The 24,534-nt window shown below is 41.3% G+C and overlaps 1 protein-coding gene across 5 annotated transcripts in view; it reads right to left on the bottom strand.

The window, feature by feature from the left end:
* Nucleotides 1-24,534, bottom strand: part of LOC143172360 (WD repeat-containing protein 7-like) — a 151,127-nt gene that overhangs the window by 64,337 nt on the left and 62,256 nt on the right. For all 5 annotated transcript variants that reach the window (XM_076361702.1, XM_076361705.1, XM_076361701.1 and 2 more), the window contains one exon: nucleotides 7,162-7,383. In XM_076361702.1, coding sequence (XP_076217817.1) covers nucleotides 7,162-7,383 — 222 coding nt within the window. The remainder of the gene's footprint in view (nucleotides 1-7,161; nucleotides 7,384-24,534) is intronic.

Below are 24,534 nucleotides of genomic sequence, written 5' to 3' on the forward strand. Positions count from 1 at the left end.
GCAATGTTACATATCTCACCCTGGCTCAAGGAGGGGCTGTGAAGAGCAATGGGAATGGCACTGTCGTGGAACTGGACCTAACCCCAAAGGGCTGATCCCGCAGGTACCCTGTGCAACACGAAGCACTTGGTTGTGCAAGGCACATTTCGGAGAATTAGGGGCAGAAGTGAGATGTGACTGGAGTGGGGAAGGGGTTCTGGGGTGTCAGAAGGGAGCTCTCATGTCTGGACCAAAAAGAGAGAATCCCACTTTAACTACCTCTCACCATAAACCACCATAAATCCAGATCGCCAAACGCCACCAGGGCTGTGCTCTCCGTACCTTTCCATCGGACATCAACACGATCCCTACACCTGTCCAACCACCCATTTTCACAAGAACTGCAGAAAACTAAAATCTCCAACTTTGCTGGCATCAGCAGTGTTTTCAAAGGGTACAAGGGGATGGCATGCTCAGACCAGCAGCAAAATCATACACATTTTGTTTTCTTAGGAAATGACTAATAAGTGTATCTCCTGTGATATTCTTCGTTATATCAAATATCTGAGTTACCCTCATATACTGCTACAAGAAAAATTTCTGTTCCTTATCTGTAAAATGGGAATAATATTGTCCCTTTAAGTTTTAAAAAACCCCACTCATATCTGACACATTTGTAGAGCAGGTTTTTCAGGATATTTGGTACTACACTGAACCTTTTATCTTAAACCAGCCTTCCCCAAGACCAGCTGCTCCTGCAAACGCTCAGCTGTTGGCAAAGGAGACCCAAGTCCTGCCAAAGGAAAGAATGCGGGAGACAGGGATCAACCCGTGGAGCTCGGCACGGGGTCCGTGGGGCAGGCAGGGCCTCAGCAGCGAGGCAGCAGGCACTTCGTGCTCCAGGTATCACAGGACATGCAAGCACCTCCCCTCCCAGCGTGCTTTCCCGTGCGCAAAGCCCGCTTCGCTGCACGGTGCCAGCTCGCCCCGGGGACGGGCCCCCTCCACACACTTAATGGGGTGAGCTTGGGGATTACCATAAAACTGCAGCCTGCGACAGGGTGCGATGCACGGAGGAGCAGTGCTGAAGGCTGAGCTTTAACTGCTTGAATTTATGACCTCGGTGTTTGTCAAACAAGAAGTCTGCCTCCTCTCTGCCCGCACGCAGCGGCACACACCCAGTGCTGTCATCGCTCACGTGGGCAGAGCGACTCCCACAGCCCCACGCAGGCTGCTTTCTCCCTCAGGCACCTTCCCAAGCCTCCTTCGTTGGGTTTAGCCTCTCCCCGCCCCGGCTAACGAAGCTTTGCTCTGTCTGCTCGCATGCAGCAGCATGCTGGGTCCTGCGGTGCTGCCGCCCCACAAGCGGCCTGGAAAAAACAGTCTGTTTTGGTTTCTTTCACGAGACAAAAATGTGTTCTCTGGTGGAAGTGTCCACATTTTGTCCAGTATTTCATATGAGAGCCTGTGCTCGAACATTTGGAAACAGAAAGCAGATAAAGGTCCATGGACACAAACGTGGTTATAGCTGGCCGTCACCAAGACCCTTCTCGGCAGGTCTGACACCCCCCAGGGAATGACTTGGGGCTTGTCTGAGCAGCAGGACTCTGGAAAGCTGAAGTTGGAGGAAAAAATACAGTATCTTGAATTTTTATTACCCCCAAATGGGGGTTCACTTACGGAGGTGTATGGACCGGTGGAAAACATAACTGACAGGGACTTGTTTGGTGCTGAGCCTTCCTCATAGTCCAAACACAAAGAAGAGAGATTTTTAGTTTGCTGAGATACAACTCGTTACGATAGCCAGGATGTTAAATATGCAAAAAGGAAATATCTGATTAAAAATATATAATTCAAATCACTCACCTTCTATAGGATTTGGGGAAAAAGGTGAATTTTATTTTTAAGATTTGATTTTGTTGCTAAAGCTAAAAAACAGGTTAAATTAGGGCATAAGATCTGCCACAAAGATTGACCGTTTTCTGCCATACAGATTGACTATTTCTTCTAAATATTATCTCTAAGGCTAAGATATAGATTTTCATAAACCACCATTTTTCCTCCCCCCCCTCCTCCCCGCCTTCAGGGACAAAATTCTGCTCAAGACACTGATCTAATCACACCAACTCAGGGAAAAAAAGCACACTTCAGACTTACTAGTACACTGAATTTCACAGCCTGCTGACTGAAACATACAGATCCAAGTAAGGGGAATAATGCCACAAACCACAGGATCCATGCAAACGTGAGTAGCTTTCTGCATAACTGATACAAAAATACAGCCAACAAAACGGCACACACTGCTAGCAGGCTCATTGTGAACAATAAAATGAGTTTTTTGCTTTAATCACACTGTTGTGTTTTTGTTTTTGTTTAAATTAAGTTACTGAGCCAGTTTGCCTAATGTGCTCTGAAAGGCTGCTGTTCAGGTGCTCAACTGATTTATTGCTTCTGTAAGCGATGATCCCAAGCGCTCGCTCATCTGTATTAATTGCTGCTGCTAGCTCAGCCTATCGGCTCTGCAGTAGGTGCATACAATTAGCGGGGAGCAACCTCCTCCTCACAGGGGTTGCCTCCTCCTTGCCTGAAGTGGCGATTTAAATGTTTTCACAATAGAGAATTAATGGATCAAAAGGCATTAGAAAAGGTTACAAGGTAGTTGATGGAGTAAAAAAAAATCCCATGTTCACCAAGAGTCTCAAGTTTACCCCATGTTAAATTCTATTTTCAGATTAAATACATTCGGGATACTATACAAAAATCTGTAATGCTGGAAACCCCAATTTAACAAAACACGTGAAATACCTGACTTCACACCCCAAGTAATTTTGTGCTTGCTTACTTTTTGTGTGCCTACATATGTGTAAAAATGGATTGCAAAGCCACAGTGCATCTTGAAAGGTAAACCTCTAGCATACACAGATACAACTCCAGTAGCAATAGAAAGATTGTGAAAATAAATATATTGCTTAGAAAAAGCATTCATAGGCTGCAGTGATGAGACTTTTAGAAGATACTACTGAGTGGTGAAGCCTGACTGACAGGCAGTAAGTAACGCAAAAAACCAAAAATCCCAAAGTTGAGGAAAACAACAAAACGTGCAATATCTCATCCGCTTCATATGGCAACAGTCCTGTGCTAGAACTAGAGACCTGACCTGTGACCTTCACTGCACGCTGCTTATCCTCCTCCCACCCTCCCTCACTTCCAGCCCCGCTCCCGTGCTGCCCAGCTCACCCCCACCGGGTTTGCCAGCGCTGCCCTCATCCTCAGGTTTGACAGATTTCCCTGGGAGAGGACAGAAGGGGACGAGGTGGACACACACCTAACGCAAAAGCTACTTCCTTAATGGCAAATCCCTGCTTCAAACGTGGATGTGCTAAGTTTCCAACGTTATTGAAATCGTATTTCCTTTGAAAAAACACTTTCTTCATCCTAACCTAATGACTTAATTGTTTTGGCTGAGGATTTCCAGAGACATGGCTGAACAGCCTTAAGGTAACTGCTCAAAGGTGTAACATTTTACAAACATGGCTCTGTAATGGAAAAAGTGTCTTAACACCAGGCAGTAAAACCCTACACAATTATGCAGACACATATATTTCTATTTCTGTCCAGAAATTTCACTTGCTTCCCCTCCTGCCCAACAGGCAAGAAGGTCAGCTGCTATGAATTTGGGACATTGTAATCAAAAAATGAAAAATGGTATCATGAGTGCGTTAGGAACCTAACTGCTGGCTAGTTTATTCAATCCAGAAACCAGGAGAACTGGAGCGACTGACATGGATTATGCAATGTGGAAACCCTAAAATTCACTTTGGAAGGAGGTATGTACATGTAGGCTGCAAAAACAATATAAATAACTCAATGCCGTGAACATGCTGTCGCATATGACACTGACTGAGTTAAAGGGCAAAACACTTATCATTAATAACTATATTGATGGCAGATGCTTTGAAAAATATACTGCATTAACAACAGAATCAAGTATTTTCATATTCAGGACAGAACAGTCATTCAGATTTATCAGCCCATTAGCTTTATAAACACAGCATTAGCTGCAGTTTAAGTGTGATGTGGTGCATCCGTAATGAGAAATTCTTTGGGTGGCATTTTATAATTAAATATCTCATGAACTATTTGTAAGGTCAACAGAGATTAATGCAGGATGTCAGGCAAGGTCACTGCGTGGATTTCTAGAGAATTCCACCCTCTCAAAACGGGTCACAATTATTATTTTCTTAAATACAGTACATCACAACATGCACAATTTATACAGCAAAAACTCTGCATGCATTAACAGTGTAAATGAAGTAATTCGTTTTGATAACTTATTTTGAAATAGAAAATATTGTGGCTTTAGGCTATGTGCAATTTCTCTCATTACTCTGGATAACTCACAGCATACAGTTTCAGTATATGGTAACAGAATATGATGATTAAAAAGGTATCACACCTTAGACTGAAGGGGAGGAGAGGAATCGTCAGAAATGGTTTCTGGAAATGCTGTCACACAGGTGGCCAGCAGAAAGCTGCAGCAGCTCCCAGCTTTCCCCCACCCTAGCATCCCCTGGTAGTGAGCGGGGGAACGAAGCTGTGTTCCTTCCAGGAGTGGTTACAGGGCAGCCACCCAGCACCAGGCTTCAGTCAGCATGTACTACATTCTGCAGCACCAGCAAGTCAAATATACAACTTGAAATGGAGGAAAACCAGTAATTTCTTTATCTAAGTGTTCATAGAATCATTAAGGTTGGAAAAGACCTCTAAGATCATCGAGTCCAACCGTTGACCCAACACCACCACCCACTAAACCATGTCCCTGAGCGCCTCATCTACACGTCTTTTAAATACCTCCAGGAATGGTGACTCCACCACTTCCCTGGGCAGCCTGTTCCAATGTTTAACCACTCTTTCGGTAAAGAAATTTTTCCTCATGTCCATGTTGCTGGTTCACACCATCACTTACGTCCTACAGCCAGCTTTCATAAGACCAGATTACACCTTATCAACTCTTCATCTGTTCTGAAGGGCCAAAAATATTTTCTGTGTCACTGGGAGACAAAGAAGTAACTGTATGCGTTTTACTATGGTATCTGAAAGTTATAATAGGACACATATCAAAGAGAAAAAATGTAAGTCTGAGCACATACTAGGAATTTTGCTTTTTCTTTTTCAGAGAACTGAATTTCTGAACAACTGTTCAGTTTTCGAAGTACTTCCTTCTGCAGTATTACATATGTGGAGCAAAGATGAGAATGGCCTTTCAAGAAGTACGATCATAAAAGGAAAAAACCATCCTGAGAACAGCATTTCCTGGCAAGTGATATTTCCATTTTCAGCAAGTCTTCGCCTATCCTGTCACCCTTTGGGGGCACCTTGCTGTGGTACAAGCCCTGCACAGCTGTGCTGGGGACCAGGCTCACACGAGACCAGAGCAGACCTCCAACAGCAAACGTCAGTCTGGGGCATCATGCTGATGCCCTTCTACTTCACGGCTATCCAAAAAACCCGCTCCAGGTGAGATGTGGCACAGATGGGTATGGTGGAAATGCCTCAAAACAAAGCTGTTCCCAAAACCAAAGCTGCTGTTGGAGGTACTGGCGTGACACGGCCAAGATTATGAGCTAATTAATCTGAGAGGAAGAGGAGTTCATCTTGCAGAAATTTCCAAAGACCTCCCCAGTTTCCCCCGCCTCAAAGAGTGTAGCTTAAGAATACTTCAGGCCTACCAAATACAAATCCAAGAGACATGTAATACTTCTAAAACACTTAAGCAAATCATTATCCCCAAAGCTCATTAGTGTTGTCTGCTCCCTCACTCCCCTCCCTCCTCAGGTAATTACTCCTGCCACTGAGGAAAGCCTGAACTTCCCCCCTCAGGCTTCCCAAGCTCCTCCACACATACAAACACACCCAGATCTGAAGAAATGAACAGACAGAAGGACAGGCCCCCTCTTTTATCATTACTACCAGTCCTCGCCCGTAATAGCTTTAGGCTGAGACAAGACACTGGTTTTCAATTATTTGGGGGGTTTGTTTTGGGGTTTTTTTTCCCCTCTTCCTTCAAAGGCACTTGGGCACCAGGTGAAGACTGAATTAGTGCAGGAGGAGAAATCCACTGCTGTGGAATTATTTTATAGCTAACCAGATAGTGGGTGTTTTTTCAGGCAATATTGGCAATTAGTCTGTAGCACTTCAGAGAGATCTTACAGAGATGACAAAGGGGACTTTTGCCAGACTCCACATAAAACAAATACCAGCGTGCTCAGGAACCTGGCCAAAATAATTGTATGAACCCAGAGCGCTGCAGTTGCATTTGCTTCTATTAGATTTTGCAATATTAACATTGAGTAGGCAATGCATAGATATGTCACCATCTTAGATAAGATCACGTTTACTGTCCATACTGAGAATAATTACTTCAGCACTGCAGTACTAATTTTAATATAGGACCAGAATGTGACACTTTATCTAGCACACCTTGAATTCCACCATTTTCTATTAAATGCATCTGTGATTTTTACATCAGACATCTTTTGCATGCTTTCCCGTGCCCTCATCTCTCCTCATTGCCAAGTAAGTTTTTCTATAGCCTACTGATCCACATCCCAAAATGTATGTATGTGAAGTAAGCAACCTTGCCAGTGCTCAGTTACAGGGGGAACGACTCCACCAAGAGCAAGACCTATCAAGGGCTGAAAATGAAGGTTAGTCAATGGAAGCGGCAGGACTAGCATCGATGGTCTCCTCCCTCTCTCTCTACTAGCCCGAGGAATGGTTTCAGGATAAAAGAATGAATTACATAAATGCAGTCTTAAATGCAAGCATTTGGGTTTAACTGGAGGAGAATAAAGGATGTCAGAATTTCAGCGGGAGTACTGGCCGATGCCAGAAAGCGCCAGACTGGTTCTCCCCTGCGGTGGGTGCCTCCCTCCCAGCAGCACGACTGCAATCCCCACACGCAGTCACCACCTCCACTGCTCCGTTCCACCCACTCTATCAGCACCGACTTCTTGGCAACCTCTTATCGCGGTGTTGCTTATTGTACGTTCAAAATTTCTAATGTTTATCTTTTCTAGTGAAAGGATATTTTAAATGAACCGGTTTGTACTGAAATGTAAATAACACCTCTTCCTGCCCTGAACACCAGAGCAAGGGAAAATAGTGTCCTGGGTTACTCACACGTATGCCTTGCCAAGGAATAATTTGATCCACCGCTGGTCAAACCAAATCCCTCGGGAATTTGACTGGAACTACGTGGCCGAGTGAGAAGTTTTGGAGGTTCGATTTCAGCTCCAAATTCTGCCCCGATCACCCCCAGTAGGACGATGGCCGTGGCTTGCTTCCGTCTCTCTTCATAGGACGTAGATATCTTTTTCATTTGTGGGAGACCAGACAGACAACCTGAAATAAAAAGTAAGAAATATGAGAAAAATCAAAAGCAGGGATTGTTCTTTAATACTCCAAACAACATCGTGTTTCCCAGAGAAAATAAAAGAGGTTTCCATTTAACTTAAATCATGTCTTCAGGACTGTTACAGCCCTTACCAGGATTTTCAGCTGCGGGACACAATTCCATTTTACTTCTCAAAATCTACAATGCATGGTAAAAGTCTAAATACCACCTATTGCAATGGCTGTCATCAATGACACCCACCCTTCAAAAACCGTCAAGATCTCACAGAAAAAAGAGCCACCAGAAAACTGTCTAATTTCATAGTTTTTTTTGTTCAGTTGATAAAAGATCTGTGGAATTCTGTGTTTGTCTACTTTTTGTGAAAGGTGATTTTTGGTTTGCTTCTTGTTAATTTTAAATTTGTGTAACAAGTTGGGATTTTTTTTTGTTAAAGATGATAGATTTTTAGGAAAAAAACTTATTTGTATTATATAAAAGCACCTTTTTGTTTCAGGATCCATCATCACATTCAAAGTCTTACTAAATTTTCACTAACAGTATATGCCATTAAACCAAACTAGTATGTTTGTATACTAAAATGTTACATATGGTATTTTAACAAATATTTTTTAAAAACAGTGGAAAAAACCTCACTGTACAATGAACTTCAAATAAAACTGAAATTTACATCATTAGTCTAACATAGCCCAGGGATTTTTAATTTCACTAAGCAGGTGAAGTTTATGTTTTATTTGGAGTAAAGAAATAAAGTCTTAGAAGACATTGACTGGAATGAAAATACTGTATTCATTTACTCTGACAAGTACAGTTCACTTTTACCTGTAATACTAATTCACAGCATACTAGCAAATGCCCTACCATATATTCTACAAAAATAATGAAGTCTTAATCCTTCTTACAGCATGCCGCTGTTAAACCTTTGCCGAGAAGTCAGAAGGCACCACCTGGCACCGAATGGGAATTATCGGGCTTGTAGATTAACGAAGGGTGAATTAGCGAGTCGCATTGTATGTCTCTCTCTGCTAGTGACATTCACGTGGCTCGATAGGAAACGGAATGTTACCTACAAGAAAGCTAACCAAATTTTAGAACCCGTGTTAGAAGACCATCCTTGTTCAGGCAACCACGCTGCAGCTGTGACAGCGATGTGCCAGCCAAAAGGGAAAGAAAAACAACAGAAAGCTTAACAATGGTAGGGGAGAATAAAAAAGAAAGAGAAAAATCAATAGTAACTGCCTTCAGAGAAAGAAGGATGAAAATGGGCTGTAACAGACAAAGCAAAAAATGTAACAGTTTTAATTGTTTAGCAATCGCTTATCCCACTCCCGCCATCTGCAGACACCAGTTTCTCATTAACATTTGGATGTAGTCCGCTTGCACATCACACCTTACTGCAGCCTCTCTTCCCCAGCGCCCGGGGAGCACAAGAGCCGCAAGCGGGTGCACGGCAGCTCCTGCACGGCCGTGCACACCATGGCCCAGCACACCCCGTTTCCTGGGGTGCCCCCCGCCAAAGGGCAACGCTGCCGGCCGGCGAATGACTGATGGCGGCTCCCTCCCTGCTCCCTGCGGCTGCCTCTAGCCCAGGTGCTCAGACAGAGCCCAGTGTGACATCTTAGATCAAGATGAATTGGCACAAACTCCTGATCCAAGATTGTTTTATACCATTTAATTTAGTTTCTTCCCCTGCTTGGATGAGCACAGCTCTGGTTATGGATTTCTATTCTAATGTGCTGCAGCAGGCGCGGAGAGCAGGCAGCAGAGCAGATGCTGGAGCAGGGGACCGCGGGATGCTGATCAATAGGCAAGGCGCTGACCCCGGCCGCGCCGCCCGCGCCGGCCACGGCTCCCAGGCGAGGAAGAAAGGAAGAGCGAACACATGTGCTGCTTCCAGTAGGAAATTAAACCACAGGGGCACTCGGTGCGCTGCGCCCTCCCCCCGCCCGCCTTTCATTTGATTACAGCACTATGAAGTTAACCCTTCATTAGATCCCGAAGGATGGGTTTCAGAGCATCCTTCAAATTACAGGTCTGATTCAACAGAACTTCCACATTTCAACTTTAAACAGCAAATACCAAACTAGTGGGCATCCGCAAGCTCCGTCTCAGCCCCTGCCTCCGTCATCCCACGGACAGACATGAGCACTGCCGTTGCACAGCACGCGACCATACGTTTAGTCTGCAATTAATACAGGATCCAGCAGGAAAACTCCCGGGCCTGCAGTGGCACGGTGCTGTGTGCTTGGCGTAGACTCACAGCTGAGCTAATTCCTACTGCTGACCCCACGACTCCAGCACCCAGATGTCGAGGAGATAACTCTTTGTTAACCAAACAATAAATTCCAACCAGAACAGGGTGGGAAATATTCTTAGAGTGTTTCATTAGCAATCTGGCATATGATAGTCTTTATCCTGCTCACTGCTGCAGTGTAGGATTTTTCTACCTCAAAAAACCAAACCCAAGAAACTAAAAAAAACCCCAAAAAACCCCAAAAAAACAAACCAAAAAACCCCCCCACCAATCCCCCCCCCAAACAATGAAATCCCAACCCTCCCCCCAGCAACATTCCTCCCCAAAACCTCTAGATGAGAGGAGAAAAAAAAAACTGAAATATTTTTGCCTTTACTTTTTTTTCTTTCTTTAAATTACTAGCAGAAACACACAATTAATTGTAATGATTTCCTACAAATAAACTGACAGCCATTTGGGAGATTTATAAAATGAAATTATGTCTATAAAAAGTAGTCCTTTCTACAGTTTCATTTGTCTCATGAAAATTTGGTATTTTCTCACAGCGACGTGCCTCCATTTAATCATGCTAAAGGGTGACACAGAGATCCATTTTCTTGACAGGACGGTTGATCACCCTATCACAGTAAGAAAATTAATAACCTCAAATAGCTCTATGTGGAAAACAGAAGCTACACTGGCGAAAGGACAAAATCGTTCTACATTTTAGTTGTAAAAATAACACACTTCCAGATCCACACACCAAAAGAGAAACCTATTGTGTCCATGCATTTACCCAGCTGGGTTGCCTTTCAACAAAATGACCATAATATTAAATATTTCAAAATATCTCAGTTTTTGAGAATTAAACATCCACAACTGCTTAGAGGAGACAGCTTTACAGATAGCACGAAGCATATTTATGAAGTGTTTAAAATATAGGTAAAATATTTCAGAAGTTGAAATTGTTTAAAAGGCTGCGAGATATCGATTACTTCATTTAAAAAGCAGTCAAAGAGTGCAGCCATGAGGTCAGGATAAATTTAACAGTTTGAAGCACTTTACTAAATAACTCTAAAGATCACATTAATTGGCTTTACACAGTTCTTGGGTAAAATTAATTTTATCCTAGCTTACAATAAAAGGATTAAAAGACAAATTAAGTTCTCCAGGTTTAACTGGAATAGGAATCAATGGATTTGAATTAAGGCTGGAGGCGGTTTTATGAGAGATGGACTGCTACCAGATACTTTATATCTGCCATTAGGTGCATACTGATGGTACTCCCGTATTGTATTAGGTATTAAAGCCTCGCAGAAGTAGGTGCCAGGCCCATTTGTTACTATCAGACATACCATCTGCACGTGTGGTGCTGCTGCGGTGGTTCTGAGCACAGAAGGGTGGCCTCCGGCAGCCCCACTCCACCAAAACCGTGCCTAGCCCTGCTCCGTCAAATGGCTACCGTCACGGAGAGCCACCCAGCCACAGCATGGTGAACGACAACCCAACACAATTAATTATGGGGTTGTAATTACATCCAATAATTTAAACGTAATCATTGAGATTTAGTCACAATGTTTAGTGTGCATAATATTCTTTAAAGTGAAAAAACCTGGGAAAGATGTTGCAGTAGCCCCATTTCCATTGCCATACGCTCTGACAGCCGAGAGAGACTCCTCATCTGAGCTCAAATACAGAAGAGATGCACAGCACCAGGCACACCACAGCGAGGGTCTGCGGGCTTTCGGCAGCAGTAAGCCCGTTAAAATATATAGTATTTTGAAAATATATATTTGAAATGAATAAAATAATTTGCTCAAGACCACAAATGTACTTTGAATCAAATGTGGTAGGAAATCAGACCTTGCAACCCAACCTGGTATTTTAAGGGTACACAGAAAATCAACAACCAAAGCCCTCTCAATTTTTGTCACGGTTCGTATTTCCCAGCACCGAACGCACAGTCAGAATTCACTGTCTACAGATGAAAGCTTGCAAACTGAACTCCATGAAAAGCATTGTCACCCTTCCCTCCTGTCTGCCAGGTCCCTTTCCCCACGTTTCTTTTGACAAGTTTTCTGTTTATTTATGAAGGGAAGGTTTGTAACTGGGCAGGTTGGGATAAGGATTTCCATCCATCCATCCTTCCTTTTCCTCTCTCTCTTTCAGGCCTGAAAAAATATATAGTTAGTTAAATTCAGAGAATCCTCACAGTCCTTCCATCAGATGCCAGGGAGGAAGCGAACACACACCAAAGTGTGGTAGAGACAGAACTTGTTGGCAACAACCACTGAAACTGTCCACATTTGCAACTGTAATCGTTTCTCTGTACTAGACGGGATATTATAAAAGAATGCACAAGAGCTACAGGGGGGAAATGCAATTTTGCTTATATTAATCTTGGCCGTCAATAATTTAAAATATTTCTTCATGTCAATTGTACTATTTTCTTACAGTAAACAAATTTACATAATGCTCTCCTTGTGACCTAAAAAGGAAATAGCAAAAAACTTTAAGAAAGCTATATACTAAATGTGCCTACGAGAGATACTTATCCTTACCTTTAATTGTTCGGGATTCTTAAACCAGTCAAAGCCATGCTATGGGTTTGCCTACATTTCTAGTTTTTAAGGTTATACACAAAACAATAATTACAGTAATTTCAGCACCTCCTGAAAGCTTATAAAGCCAGAAAGTTCACAATAAATCAGAGCTGAAAAAATATTACAAAGAAATAACAATAACAGAAAGTGACCACGAGAAAAATGCAGAAAGACAGAAACAATCTATTTTATCTAACCTTATGAAAACCACAGTTACTCATTACTAACCTCACATTATTAAAAGTAATTTGATTGCTTGAAAAGTTTAGCCATTCCTACATACACAGCTCCCTCCACTGGCACAGCAGAGAAGGGTCCTCCGTGCGCCCAGCACAGAAAATGGCAAGGGGCAAGGGATGCTCTGGGTCAGGACAGGCAGCAGCCCCCGCGCGATGCTGAACAGAGGTCTGACCCATCTCACCTGACTGAGCTCCCTACAGCTTACCCTCAGCATATCACTAAAAAATATTAAGTGACTCCATACAGTCTCTTCTCATCTCTACTGTTTGGCTTAGTTTGGAATAACCACCTTGTTTTTTTTAAGAAAATTAAGCACCTTCCCATCACAGCAACAAGAGCAGCAGCAGCAACAACAAAAACCAAACAAAAAAACCCACCACACCCAAGAACCCCCAAAAGACAGCGTGGATTTTGGATGCAGGTCTTTGCTAAATACACTTCTGGTAATTCAAGTTACGTTTTCTTAAATATTATTTGTTCCTACTATCAGAGTGTAAATCAGAGAAAATGAGAAAATTTGGTCCAATAGAAGGAAAAATGTATCTGTGTCTAAGGCTACCTTTTCTTTGACGCTCTCCCGCTGTGCACAGCCTCTACTCAACTCAGGAGCTGAAGTTCCTGCCTGGAGGTGCCAGCGCCAATGGGGAGTTCGGGAACTTCTCCCAGGAAGCCCCGCCAGCCCACCCCCAAGACAGCAAGTTCTCACAAGGTACCTCCTTACTTCCTCAGTCACTACATGCACTCAGAACGCTTGTACTAAAGACTGCTAAATACCACGGGAAGACCTCTTCTGATAAAATAACGTACAAAGAAAAATTGTGAAAGGACACACACCCGGGTGAGATACGCCACCCTGTGCTGCCAAGTGTGTGCCAAAGTTAAAGCTACCTTTGTCAAGATTTAACTTATATACTCATTCTCCTACCACTTACAAGAAAAAGGCAAATACATAAAGCTTTTTCTTTGGAGCAACTTATTTCTATTTTCAGTCTTTTGTTCACTGATAGTGAAAAAATATCTGCAAATATGGAAAATTGACACATTCCTGAAGTTGTGACCTTTACCTCTTATAAACCAGGGCAATTCCGGTGTCTTTAATATATTTATGAGATTTACATGAGTGCAGACAGAAAGCTCACCTATTTTGTGAAACTAATTTTTTTTTCCTCCCACATAAACCAAAATTATCTTCCAACTTGACTGCCACCATGACAGTCAATATATGGCGGTAGAGCACAACACAGAAATCCGGCAATACAGTGGCAAGTTAGAGACCTTATCTGTGATTGCTAACTGTGAAATCTAATATTTATCCTTCTATCGTTATTAAGCATTTTTTATCATTTTCGTTTTTGCTGTTTTCATAGTACTTCACGTTGGGCTGTTCCAGGAAGCACGTATGAGATGGAGAATCAAACATAGATTTCAAACGCTAGCTTGCTCATTAAGACATAACACATTTTGTAATCAATCTTTCTACTATTCCTATAATTGAAACCAGGACTATAAAAGATTAATAACAAACCACACTGCAGCATTATCTATATATAGTTCAAATGCACACCGTTTGAATTAAATTTGCTCAAGAGAAGAAGTACAGGCATTTTAGTGTCATAACAATTAGTATTTTTAAATTAAATCTTTTGCTGGGTTTTATAAAGGTATCTGCTTTCAAACTATTGGATAGGGAAGAGAGCCACATAAGAAGAAACCAAGACATTTTATAAAAATTTCCTGCACATTATTATTCTTACTGATACGGTACATGTTTTAAAAGAGATATGTAAATGTTTAGATAATGAAAGAGGACTTGATAACACCACTTGAAAATAAATTTAGGTAAGGATGTGCAAAAGAACTGCTCTGGAATCAAAACAAAAGCTGGGTTTTGGGTGTTGGGTTTTTTTGTTTGTTTGTTTGTTTTGCCTTTTTCTTCCTCTCCCAAAGGTCTCCTCCCTATTGGCATGCTGAGCTGATTTATTTGATAATGCCTGTCTTGTTATTTTCCTTTCATGTCCACAGCAAAGTATTTGAAATAATGGAGCATTGTTACTACTGTAAAAACTTGAAGTGTTTAAATAGGACATCTTACAACAGACAAGTTTAATAATTAAATATCAGTAAGTCACATAACTTTGTATTATTAAAGGCAGGACATTTTCTGGTTTACTTTTTGATAATATATTCCCTGTATGATGCCAGTAATATGGTTTCATGCAGGTAGCCAGCTGCAGCAACTGTGAAAGAGAGGAGAATTATAAAACCTCTCATGGTAAACAATAATATTTATTAGGCAAGTATAGAGTATTATTTTTAGAAAAGACTGTTGCAGCCACCAAGAAATTTACAAAAATTGGAGGGAAAAAAAAAAGTTCATCTTCGTTAAATCTTTCATTTAAGACCCTATCTCAAATCAAAGGGTCTGACCCCACAAATGACCTCAGGTCAGACACCCAGGGGGGTGAGAGCCCACATGTAAATCCCCATAGTTTATCCACACGGTACGCTGAAACATGCGCTACTGAAAAACGGCAATGCATTTGTCAATTAAAAATGTTAGTTCTCAGGATAACGAAACCTGTCAGGAATCTGTTAGCCTCCAATCAAAGCATTACATAGTAGCTACTGGCAGCCTTAAGGGTTAAGACACTGATTTTCTTCTGCACAGGTGGTGCTATTTTAAGCCAATAGTGTGTTTAAATCCCCACCAATGAAATCAATACAGCACTGCTCTACTCAAGGTGAGACCAAATAAACCTGTCGGAAGCTCTGAGAAATAGGCTTTGCAGTACACACTGAGTGCTAAGTGCCTTTCAGTCCAGAGATCTGTCATTAAATAATCATTAGCTATCACTCATTCTTCCTAAAAAGCTCAATGCCTGAACTTGTTCGGTATCCACTAGGCATTCATACAGCCCCCCCCCATGCTCATTAGCGCTTTGGGATGATTGCACCGCTCTTGAACAACGTGCTACCTTGGTCCAGCATACCTGGAAACAACTGCTCAACTGCAAGCACAGTGCTCACACGCTTTCCAGCCTGCCAAGCCTATTTCATGCACCAAACACACCCCAAAAATTTTACAAATGAGCATTTAAGTTACTTGGCTTTATCCTGCAACAAGACAAAAGACAAATGTGTAGTCCGGCTCTGTTTGTGTTTACCCATGCACTTAGGCTTTACCAAAAGCATTCTGTACCTTGGAAAAGCTGAATAGCATTGCCTAAATCCCAGGCTGCTTCATGCGTTCAGATTAAAGCTAGTGATAGATGACATGTATTAATTACTTTCATACAGTTATAGATTCTTATCTGACCTTACTGCAACTTTTTTTGCAGTAGGAAACATTGACTTGAGTGCCAATTATTACTTTATAACGAGGCTATATGAAACCAGCAGCAAACTGGATTCATCCATGTAACTGCAAATACTGAGGTTGCTGTTGTCAATCACTGCCTGTCTGTAACATACTAATAAAAACCCAAGAGACATTTAATAGTTACTGAATACCTGAAGCAAGGAAAACAATAACAAATTTCATCTTTGGAAAATACAGACATAGAGGTTAACCTGTTTTCTCTCAGCAATAAACGTTCCTTTTTTCACCAATGCTTTGTGAACTCTGTGCTGAAAACATCTGTTCGCTTTCAAAAAGCAAACAAATTAGCTGTTCTCTTCAGTACGCATGTGTTTTCACCAACAAGATCCACTAAGCAATCATCATCTTAAACTAATTTAATTCTGTTGTAAGCCATATAGCCCGAAGTATTTAATAATTCGAGAGTAAGTTTTACCACAGTGACATTTGATTGTTTCATACCGCATCCGAAAACCAGACGTCAGTTATGTAAGTATTAATTGTCCCCAACCTTGCTGTTTCAATTTTTAGATGCAGTTTCGTGCTGCAGTTTCCAGAAATATCTATTTCTCTTCATTACCGTCTACATAAATGAGTCATAAATAAAAGCATTTTAATTGTTCATCATACCTTTTCAAAATTTTGATTATAATCACTGTAACGTCACTTCTAATAAGGGAAATTTTGACGGATTAACTCAGTGCTTTAAAAACAGCAAGTCACACTGAATGAAACACGCCTGATATTTCCCCACCTGAACAGCAGAGAATCCATTTTGTCTTTGACTATTTCCCTGCTCTCAGCCCTGCGAGGAAGCAGCATCCTCACCCATTTTGTGTTCCCAGATGCTGTAGCACAGTGAAATATTCTGTCATAAAAGGAGCAGCACAGCAGAAGAGAAAATTCCACTAAACTGCAACAGATTAGAATAGTGGCTGCAAAAAGTACTTACTCTATGTAGAAAAGTGCATTTTCTACATGAGTCCAGCAGCCTTACGAAAATTAGAGTGGTGTCTGTCTTACAGCTTTCTAAATGTATGACAACTCGGGGCATTTAAATAACTCTACCATTAAATTATACACAGTTTTTAATTCCATCGGGGAAACCAAATATTACAGAATAGTGGAAGACTGCATCATTAACATTTGTATTGGAAGTAACTAATTTGCACATAACTAAAGCCAGATAAATGTAAACATAAGATATATTTTTTCCAACAGCATTTAATAAGATGTTAATAAGAGACAATTAAATTTATTGTTGAGTTTCAGATCTCTCTAGACATAGGTAAGACTTCAATAAAACTGGTACAGATCTGGACTTCACGTTCTGAAGTATGATTATTATTTTATTGAAAGGAACATTAAGAGTAAAACTGTTCTACATTACAGTCATTTTGAAACCAAATGGCGACTTTTCCGATGCTTTATGAAAAGATGTTGTTCCTATTGGAAATCAATAGGAAGGCAGAAGAAATTAGATAGCTATGAATTGCCAAGAAATCAGTAAGAAATACAGCAATATCAGAACCCATGTTCTTTAACTTTTACATATTAAAATTCGACTTGCATGTGAACAGAACTTCAAGAATTTACAGGAGAAAACACGTGAGGTGCCATTATATTTTTCTGACCTATCTATCATATCATGTCTGACAATTTAAGGCATTTTGCTTTTAATACCTTTCTGATTTTGACAGATTAAAATACATTCCCATTGCTTAAAGCCATTATTCAATTCGAAGTTATTTAAGACATCCTTAAGAACATTCTATAACACAAAAAATCTCCACCAAATATTTATTTGCAAGCACCTCCTACGATGCTTCGCATCAGCCATTACCAGGAGGGGCAGGGGGAGCTTTCAGCTGCAAAGGCACCAACTCTGCCCTTAGGGAACTGTGGCGGGAGAATGATGTGTAGTGTTGAGCAGCACCCCACAACAAAACACCTTTTTCTATATAGAAATATTCAGGGAAAAAGGAAGGCTTTTAGCAGCATAACAAAGAGGATTTAGACTGAGATGAGGGTTACAATTCATCAGGAATTTTTTCCCCCAACTTAAGCCACAAAGAAACATGTAGGGAGGTGCTTTTCAGCACTGTTCCAGAGCCTTCATATGCAGCCTTTGAACTCCAGGTACGTCCTGTTACGACAGTACAGGTACACAAACAGATTTCAAATCTCCCCCTGCACCTATGGATGGAAAGGAATTCCACTAATATGAAACACATATTTTAATATTTATTTGTTGCTTGTTTAGCAATATAGAGAGTCTTTAGACCAATAGTCTTTAATAGTCATAAAAATTTTATTCAAACTACAGTAAACTTTACCTTTCACGGTGGGATCGTTCTAATCAAACAGTGAAACCAACAAGACTTAATTCTCATTTTCTGATTCACTATCACCTAATACAGCTAGAAACTGGAAAAACAAGCATCCCTTTGAACAGCAGGTGCAGGTTTGCGCAGGAGCAAGAGGCAGCAACAAGGAGGGAGGAAGCCCCAGGGCAGTGCCAGAACTGCGCCAGCCCTGCCGAAGCTGAATGCCCTCCGCCGCGGCCGGGGAGCCCCAGGGCCGAGCCGGTGCGATACACAACCCCGTGGAGTGGTTCCCACCCTGGTACAGGCAGGGAGGGACCCGGCGCTGCCTTTCAACACGTGCGATTTACACACAGCTTTATCGAGGGCTCCAGCGCTGAATACAGAACACACTCTATTTGGCTTTCAGTCAATTAAGCTTTAAGCTGTCAGCAAACAAGACTTTTAAGTTAATTTTGAATCACCACAAATCAAGTTGAAGGTTGTGAAAGGGCACGCTCACATGCCAGCATGAAAAAAGGCAGTTTAATTGCCTCTGAATAGCTATTATATGCTGCAATTGGCCTATTGAATCTTAGATGATCTATTTATTTATCAAAGTGCGAAGACTGGTAAAAGAATGAAGTATGAACTTTAATCATCTTCTCTCTTGCGTAAGTAGGTAAAATTAAAAGATTTTGCATATAGAAAGTACTATTAAAATTATAATCTTTTAACACAGTTCGATGTGTTTGCAGTATATTTTATTTTTGAAGTTACAGCTGTCCAAACTACAGCTGAAATGTGAAAACAAGCAATTTCCAATACAATAAGGTATTGCTTTTTTTTTTTAAACTTCCATCAGGTTTTTTATATACTATGTAGATAACTGATGTTTTGAACCTGCTAGCTTGAAAACCTGACTATCCAGAAGAAGGTATAGAAAAATGCTATAAAATGCTATAAACCCAGCTGCTATTAAAACGTGTTACAAAAAACCACTATAAATTTCAAACCAGACCTCTCTCAATGAAAAATACTTTTGGTTAGAATAAAATGACATCAGACAGCACCCACAGGCATGGGTCTTCAGAATTTAAAAGTTGTTTTCATCAATCTACCTAGAAAAAAACACAACACAAACTAAGGAAATACCATTTTTAAAATGTATCAATAGAACTAATTAATTTATGAATAACATCCTCTAACTTTGCTGTGACTAATCCTATGCTTAAAATACACTGTTAACCATGGAAAGCTGGTTTCTTAAGACAATGCATATATACACACACGTATAATAAACGGTAAAGTCTAGAATTATTACAAGTGAATGGACTTTTGTAACTAACTACAAGAAGATGCTTTCAAACATGACTAGTCCAACCAGCTGCAATTCTTCACTTGTTAAACGATGCAAGATTTTGACTAGGTGTTCTCCCTCCCTTCAAATCCCACTCATGGAGCAAGACAGCCTGGGGGAATTCATATCATGTGTTCTAGGCACCTGAAGGACAACCCAGGACCCTAATTTCCTTGAGTTACTGGAAAGAGGTAGGGAAGGAAATTCAGAACACCAAAGTCAGGAGCCTAAAGGTGCAGATTGGTGCCCACTGTTTATTGTTCTAAATGTCAGCCTGGTACCTTGTACAGCTTTTGTTTTTCATTGCTCCTATCACCCTGGGGGAATATTCACAATCTGAAACTGTGGTAACAGCTCCCTTATCCACTTAACATTGACCTCAGTCAAAACCCTCTGTGTTTTATGTTCTTCCTATCAACAAGTCCTGCAAAACTTGCATGAAGAAGAGTGGTCTGCATATAGAAACTGAAAAATTATGCACAGCTAAAAAACACCTTCAAAAAAATTACTAAGTAGTGAAAAAGATCTGCCAATGATGGAAAAAAGTAACCAAAACTAAGTGTGTGAGAAGTTTACTCTTCCAGCACTGGAAGAGACCACGTGTAAGGAAATGATGTGGTTACGACTACACATCTCATTTCACGTCTGCATTTAACCAAGCTATCGCATATCACGAGGAAAGTCCAGCTGGAGCTCAGGAGAAAGAGGCCACTGCTACAGCGACTGCTCAGGCTCTGGGGGGCTGGAGAAGGGGAGAAGAGAGGCTGGCCACAGGCTGTGGTGCAGAGAGCACGGGAGACGAAGCCCAGGAGAGTCCTACAGGCACGGGCCAATCTGCTGGTCTCATGCTGTTATGGCTACCTCTTGCCTGCTTTGAGCAGTGCAGCTCATTACACAGCACGGGAAGAGAGGGGCCAGGAGCATTTTCTGGAGAGAGAAGCAGAGCACTTTGATTCATGCAAGAAAGATGAATGTTCAGGACAAATGAGATGCAACAGCTACTCGCTACGTCCAGGTGACCACACAAGACTTTCCTTGGGCAGGAAGGTGAAGGATGGGGGTCTTACGGTGACTATTTATATCATTCTGGCATACCATGCAGACTAGTACAGACCACAGTCCTGCTGTCACAAACAATTGGCTGGTCAACAACTTCTGCTCAGCAGGTTGTTGTGCTACTGGGTGCCCAGAGCGAGTTCTGGGATTTCAACACAGAAAAATATTTTCTTCTTTTTTAAGTCCAACATAGACTGACTTAGTTCTGAGACAACACCTGATATTTTTGAGAAGGAAGATAGGTCAGAGGAGTGATAAGGCATTAAAGTCACAAGAGCAGTACACAGAGCAAATGTGTTTTAAACTGATGAATTGGGGACCTCTGAAAGGATTACCCCAAGAGATGTAGTCTACATATTGTTGGGGTTACAGTAAGTGTCCAGACAACACATGAAAGGCTTATGCACCCAGGGGCGAGGAGATGGCCAGACCCATGCACACCTTATCTCTTCCTTCATGAGTCAAAGCAGCCGCTAAGGCACCAGCAGTTTAACTCTGAGTTGTAAGAGACGTTCTGTAACCACACAAGTAAACTCTGCCCATGTTCGGTTCTTTTAATAAGCTATATGTAATTATAAATGAAATTGTGGCTTGACATTTTAAACCTTATTTAACATCTACGTCATTTTTCACCAGCGAGTCCAAAAATGTAAATTAGAAAAGGGCAGAGGTTTCAGGTCTTTGCTTTACATCACTACTTCATTGCCTCAGGAATTAGTATAACCTCAGGGCAAGAGCATTTAGATATCTAAGTAACAAACACAGCAATTCCAGAATTGCTATTACTGCTGTTGATGCAGTAAATTCATATTCTGCAATGTACTTACTGGATTACAGATGGAAAAAAGCTCACTTGTTGTAGAAAACAGAAGACGGTGATCTCAAACTGCAGATGTCCAGTAAACTTAAAACAAACAAACAAAACCTTCCCAAATTTCAAAAGTTGCTTCCAGGACTAAAGGAAGTCTTAAAGAAGTCGTACATTATATTTAACAATATATTGGCCATCAAGTAAATGATTCATGTAATAATAACCAGCACAAGCATCTGGGGAAGTAATTTCCACGTGGAAATTCCTAGACTCCAGTAGTTCTTATGGCGACATATGTAAGAACTGTCTTCCGCAGGCAAATGGTTAATTTACACAAGTAAATACTGCTAAAAGCAGTGAACATTATGCCCGTTAACAGCAGAACGGCTTCTTGAAGTGTTTGGTCCATGATTAAAGCTAACTTACCCCAAGACACTTACACCTTGCCAGCACTGTTATAGTTAGCATGTGCAATCAAGCTTAAACTTACTGAGGCAGATTAAGGGAAATCGGAGCGGTATTTCCAACTGTTTCTCACCACACACCTTTCTGAAATGCCGGATGTTAGAAGGAGCTGTACCGATGCTGTCACATCCCAAAGTGTTACCTGCATTACCTGTGTCTTACCAAAGGCCTCGGAGCCGCCGCGCTCCTTGCTAGGGCTGCAGCACGCGCCGTAAGGGACTTCCCTGCCTGCTGCCTCCTCAGGGTACCGTGTGGGGAGTAAAACTCTGTCGAATGCTGAAGCACAAAGACTTACTGTGCCTCTGGAGACATTCTTCAAATGTAAGACAAACATGACAATATAGACTTTTTTTTTTAGGCAAAACAACTGCTGTCAAGAAGTTGGCTAAGAACAGTACCAAAGCTGGTAGCCTTGACATGTCCCAAACGCATCGCCCAGCAATGACAGAAAACAGAAACTGTTTATGGATGCAATTGTGTCTCAACCATCAAAGAAAACGCCATATAGAGATTTAAGGATATTCCTGCCACAGACTTTAACATCATTACACTATTATTAGAACCAAAATAGAAAAACTAAAAAGTATGAGGCATAGGAAGTTTTTTCATTGCAATGCTAACCAGAAATGTAACAGAATAAAAAGAAAAAACAAAGAAATGAGGACTCTCAAAAAACCCCCACATTTTAATATGCTGCTTTTATAACCTGTGCCTCTTTAAGACTCCACTTCTACACCTGAAAAGATGATTCTAAATAATTTTGACTGTAACAATCTTTCAAAAGTCATTGATTGAGTTATGGAAAGCATCACGCTGAAGTGTTTCTGCCTAATGCCACTGAGAGAAGATGAGCAGCCAGAAGAATACAATTAAGGTATAAATGTTTTTCTAAGACAAAGAGAACTAACTTTTCCCAAGTTAACACTATTTTTCAGAGTAACTGTGGCACAAAGGGAGACTGCGCAGTGCTGGAAGACAACATCTGCCACCAAAACAACAAAAGAATTTCAGACAAGAGTCCCAGATCGATTTTCACAAAGCACTGACGTATAATGCACACAATGATGCCAACTTCCTACTTTCACACACAAAATAAGACAGTGTAAGGACTGATACTACTCAGATACACTATGCAAAGCTTAGTATTAAGCTGTATACCATCAAATAAGAACAGATATCAGAAAGTATGCAAAACTAAATGAAAAAGTTATCTCTTCAAATACAAAAGCAAGCATTTGTAGATGAATGCATGTTAAAGACTGCTTCTCATGCTACACTAAAGAGATCAATATTTAACACAGTCTTTCTTCAAAACCACACTGTGCTTTCAATGTAATATACTGATTTTATTGAAATACATCTTAGATGAGATGAGGTAAATGTTTTTAAATTTGAAAAGTTACTTGCTCCTGTGATAAAAGTTGTGGCCTCTAAATTAGTACGTCACAGTGTAAATACATAGGTATGGAGAGAATGCTAGACTTAATGAACACACCGAAATGTCCACGCTCTAGACACAGCAGCTCTGCCAGGCTTTTACCCTCAGCGGATTCACTGCCCTCCTGGGAGGCAGGAAGAGAGGCCAGGCTGTGTCCTGCACCCCCCGGCCGGCCACCGGCAAGCAGCTCTAATTGTTAGCCCTCAACTACACAAAACCTGCAGCACGCGGGTAACTGCAATCAAAGTCCTGCACGCCCTTCCCGAAGCAGCTCCCTGAGACGACACCTTCCAGCTGGCAGACAAGCAGCTGCTGACACCGTGAAGTGCTACATGTGTCCAGGTGCCCAAGTTTTTCTGTTTTCAGCTCCGTGGCCTACAAGCTGAAGAAAAACCGATGCTGCTTCCCACAGAGGACAAAAATATTTAACAATGCTGCAATCCAAGTTAGAGCTTAAAACCTACGTATATTGCCTTTTGTTAAGTAAATAATTTTGAAATTTTTATTCAAGTTTGCTAGCTTTTTCAGCCAAGGCACTTTTATTTGTTTTTTTAAAATCTACAGTCATTTTAGAAGTGTTAGTTATTTCTAAATCAATATAAACGTTAGAACTAAAGACAAACTGGCAGCCCAGTTTGTGTCTGGCTCTTTGGCAGCCCTTGCCCAGCTCCTCCTGCAGCTGCCAGGCCCGGCTGAGGACCGACCCCGCCGCTGGGCGCTGCAGCGCTCAGCACAGCCCGCAATCTGCACTCCGCTACTGCTCTGCTCTACGCTTCTCCATTAACTAGAAACCACCCCACCAGCCCCCCAAACAAACCAGTTTTCTTGGATTAGTACTTCCTTAATGAATACACGTAGCACTCTCCCAACGCTGACAGATGCCATTCAGACAGATGTCAAGCCCATAACCCCCTCACAGAGAGCAGAGCTCTTAATGGCGTTTACTGGGTGACATCTGCTTGACTGGCAGATGCCTATATCTTTTCAAATACATGCAGCTTTGTTGAAAACCCGTTTTTACATGAATTATGTTTCCTTAAAAAAAAAAGGAACAGAATTTTATCCATAATTTCATGCCTCCTTGTAGACAGCTAATTACAAATTGTAGGAACCTAGATTCTCAATTAACTTGGTATACAATTACCTAGTAGACACATTTCTCAAGGTGCTTCAGAATTTTTCTTAGTACACACAAAAACTCCATTAAAATTAACTTTTACATGTTAAATAACCTGCATCTGTGAATTCACATTCCATTTTTAAATGTAATAGAG

Source organism: Aptenodytes patagonicus, chromosome Z (assembly GCF_965638725.1).
Source record: "Aptenodytes patagonicus chromosome Z, bAptPat1.pri.cur, whole genome shotgun sequence".
In the NCBI taxonomy this organism is placed as follows: domain Eukaryota; kingdom Metazoa; phylum Chordata; class Aves; order Sphenisciformes; family Spheniscidae; genus Aptenodytes; species Aptenodytes patagonicus.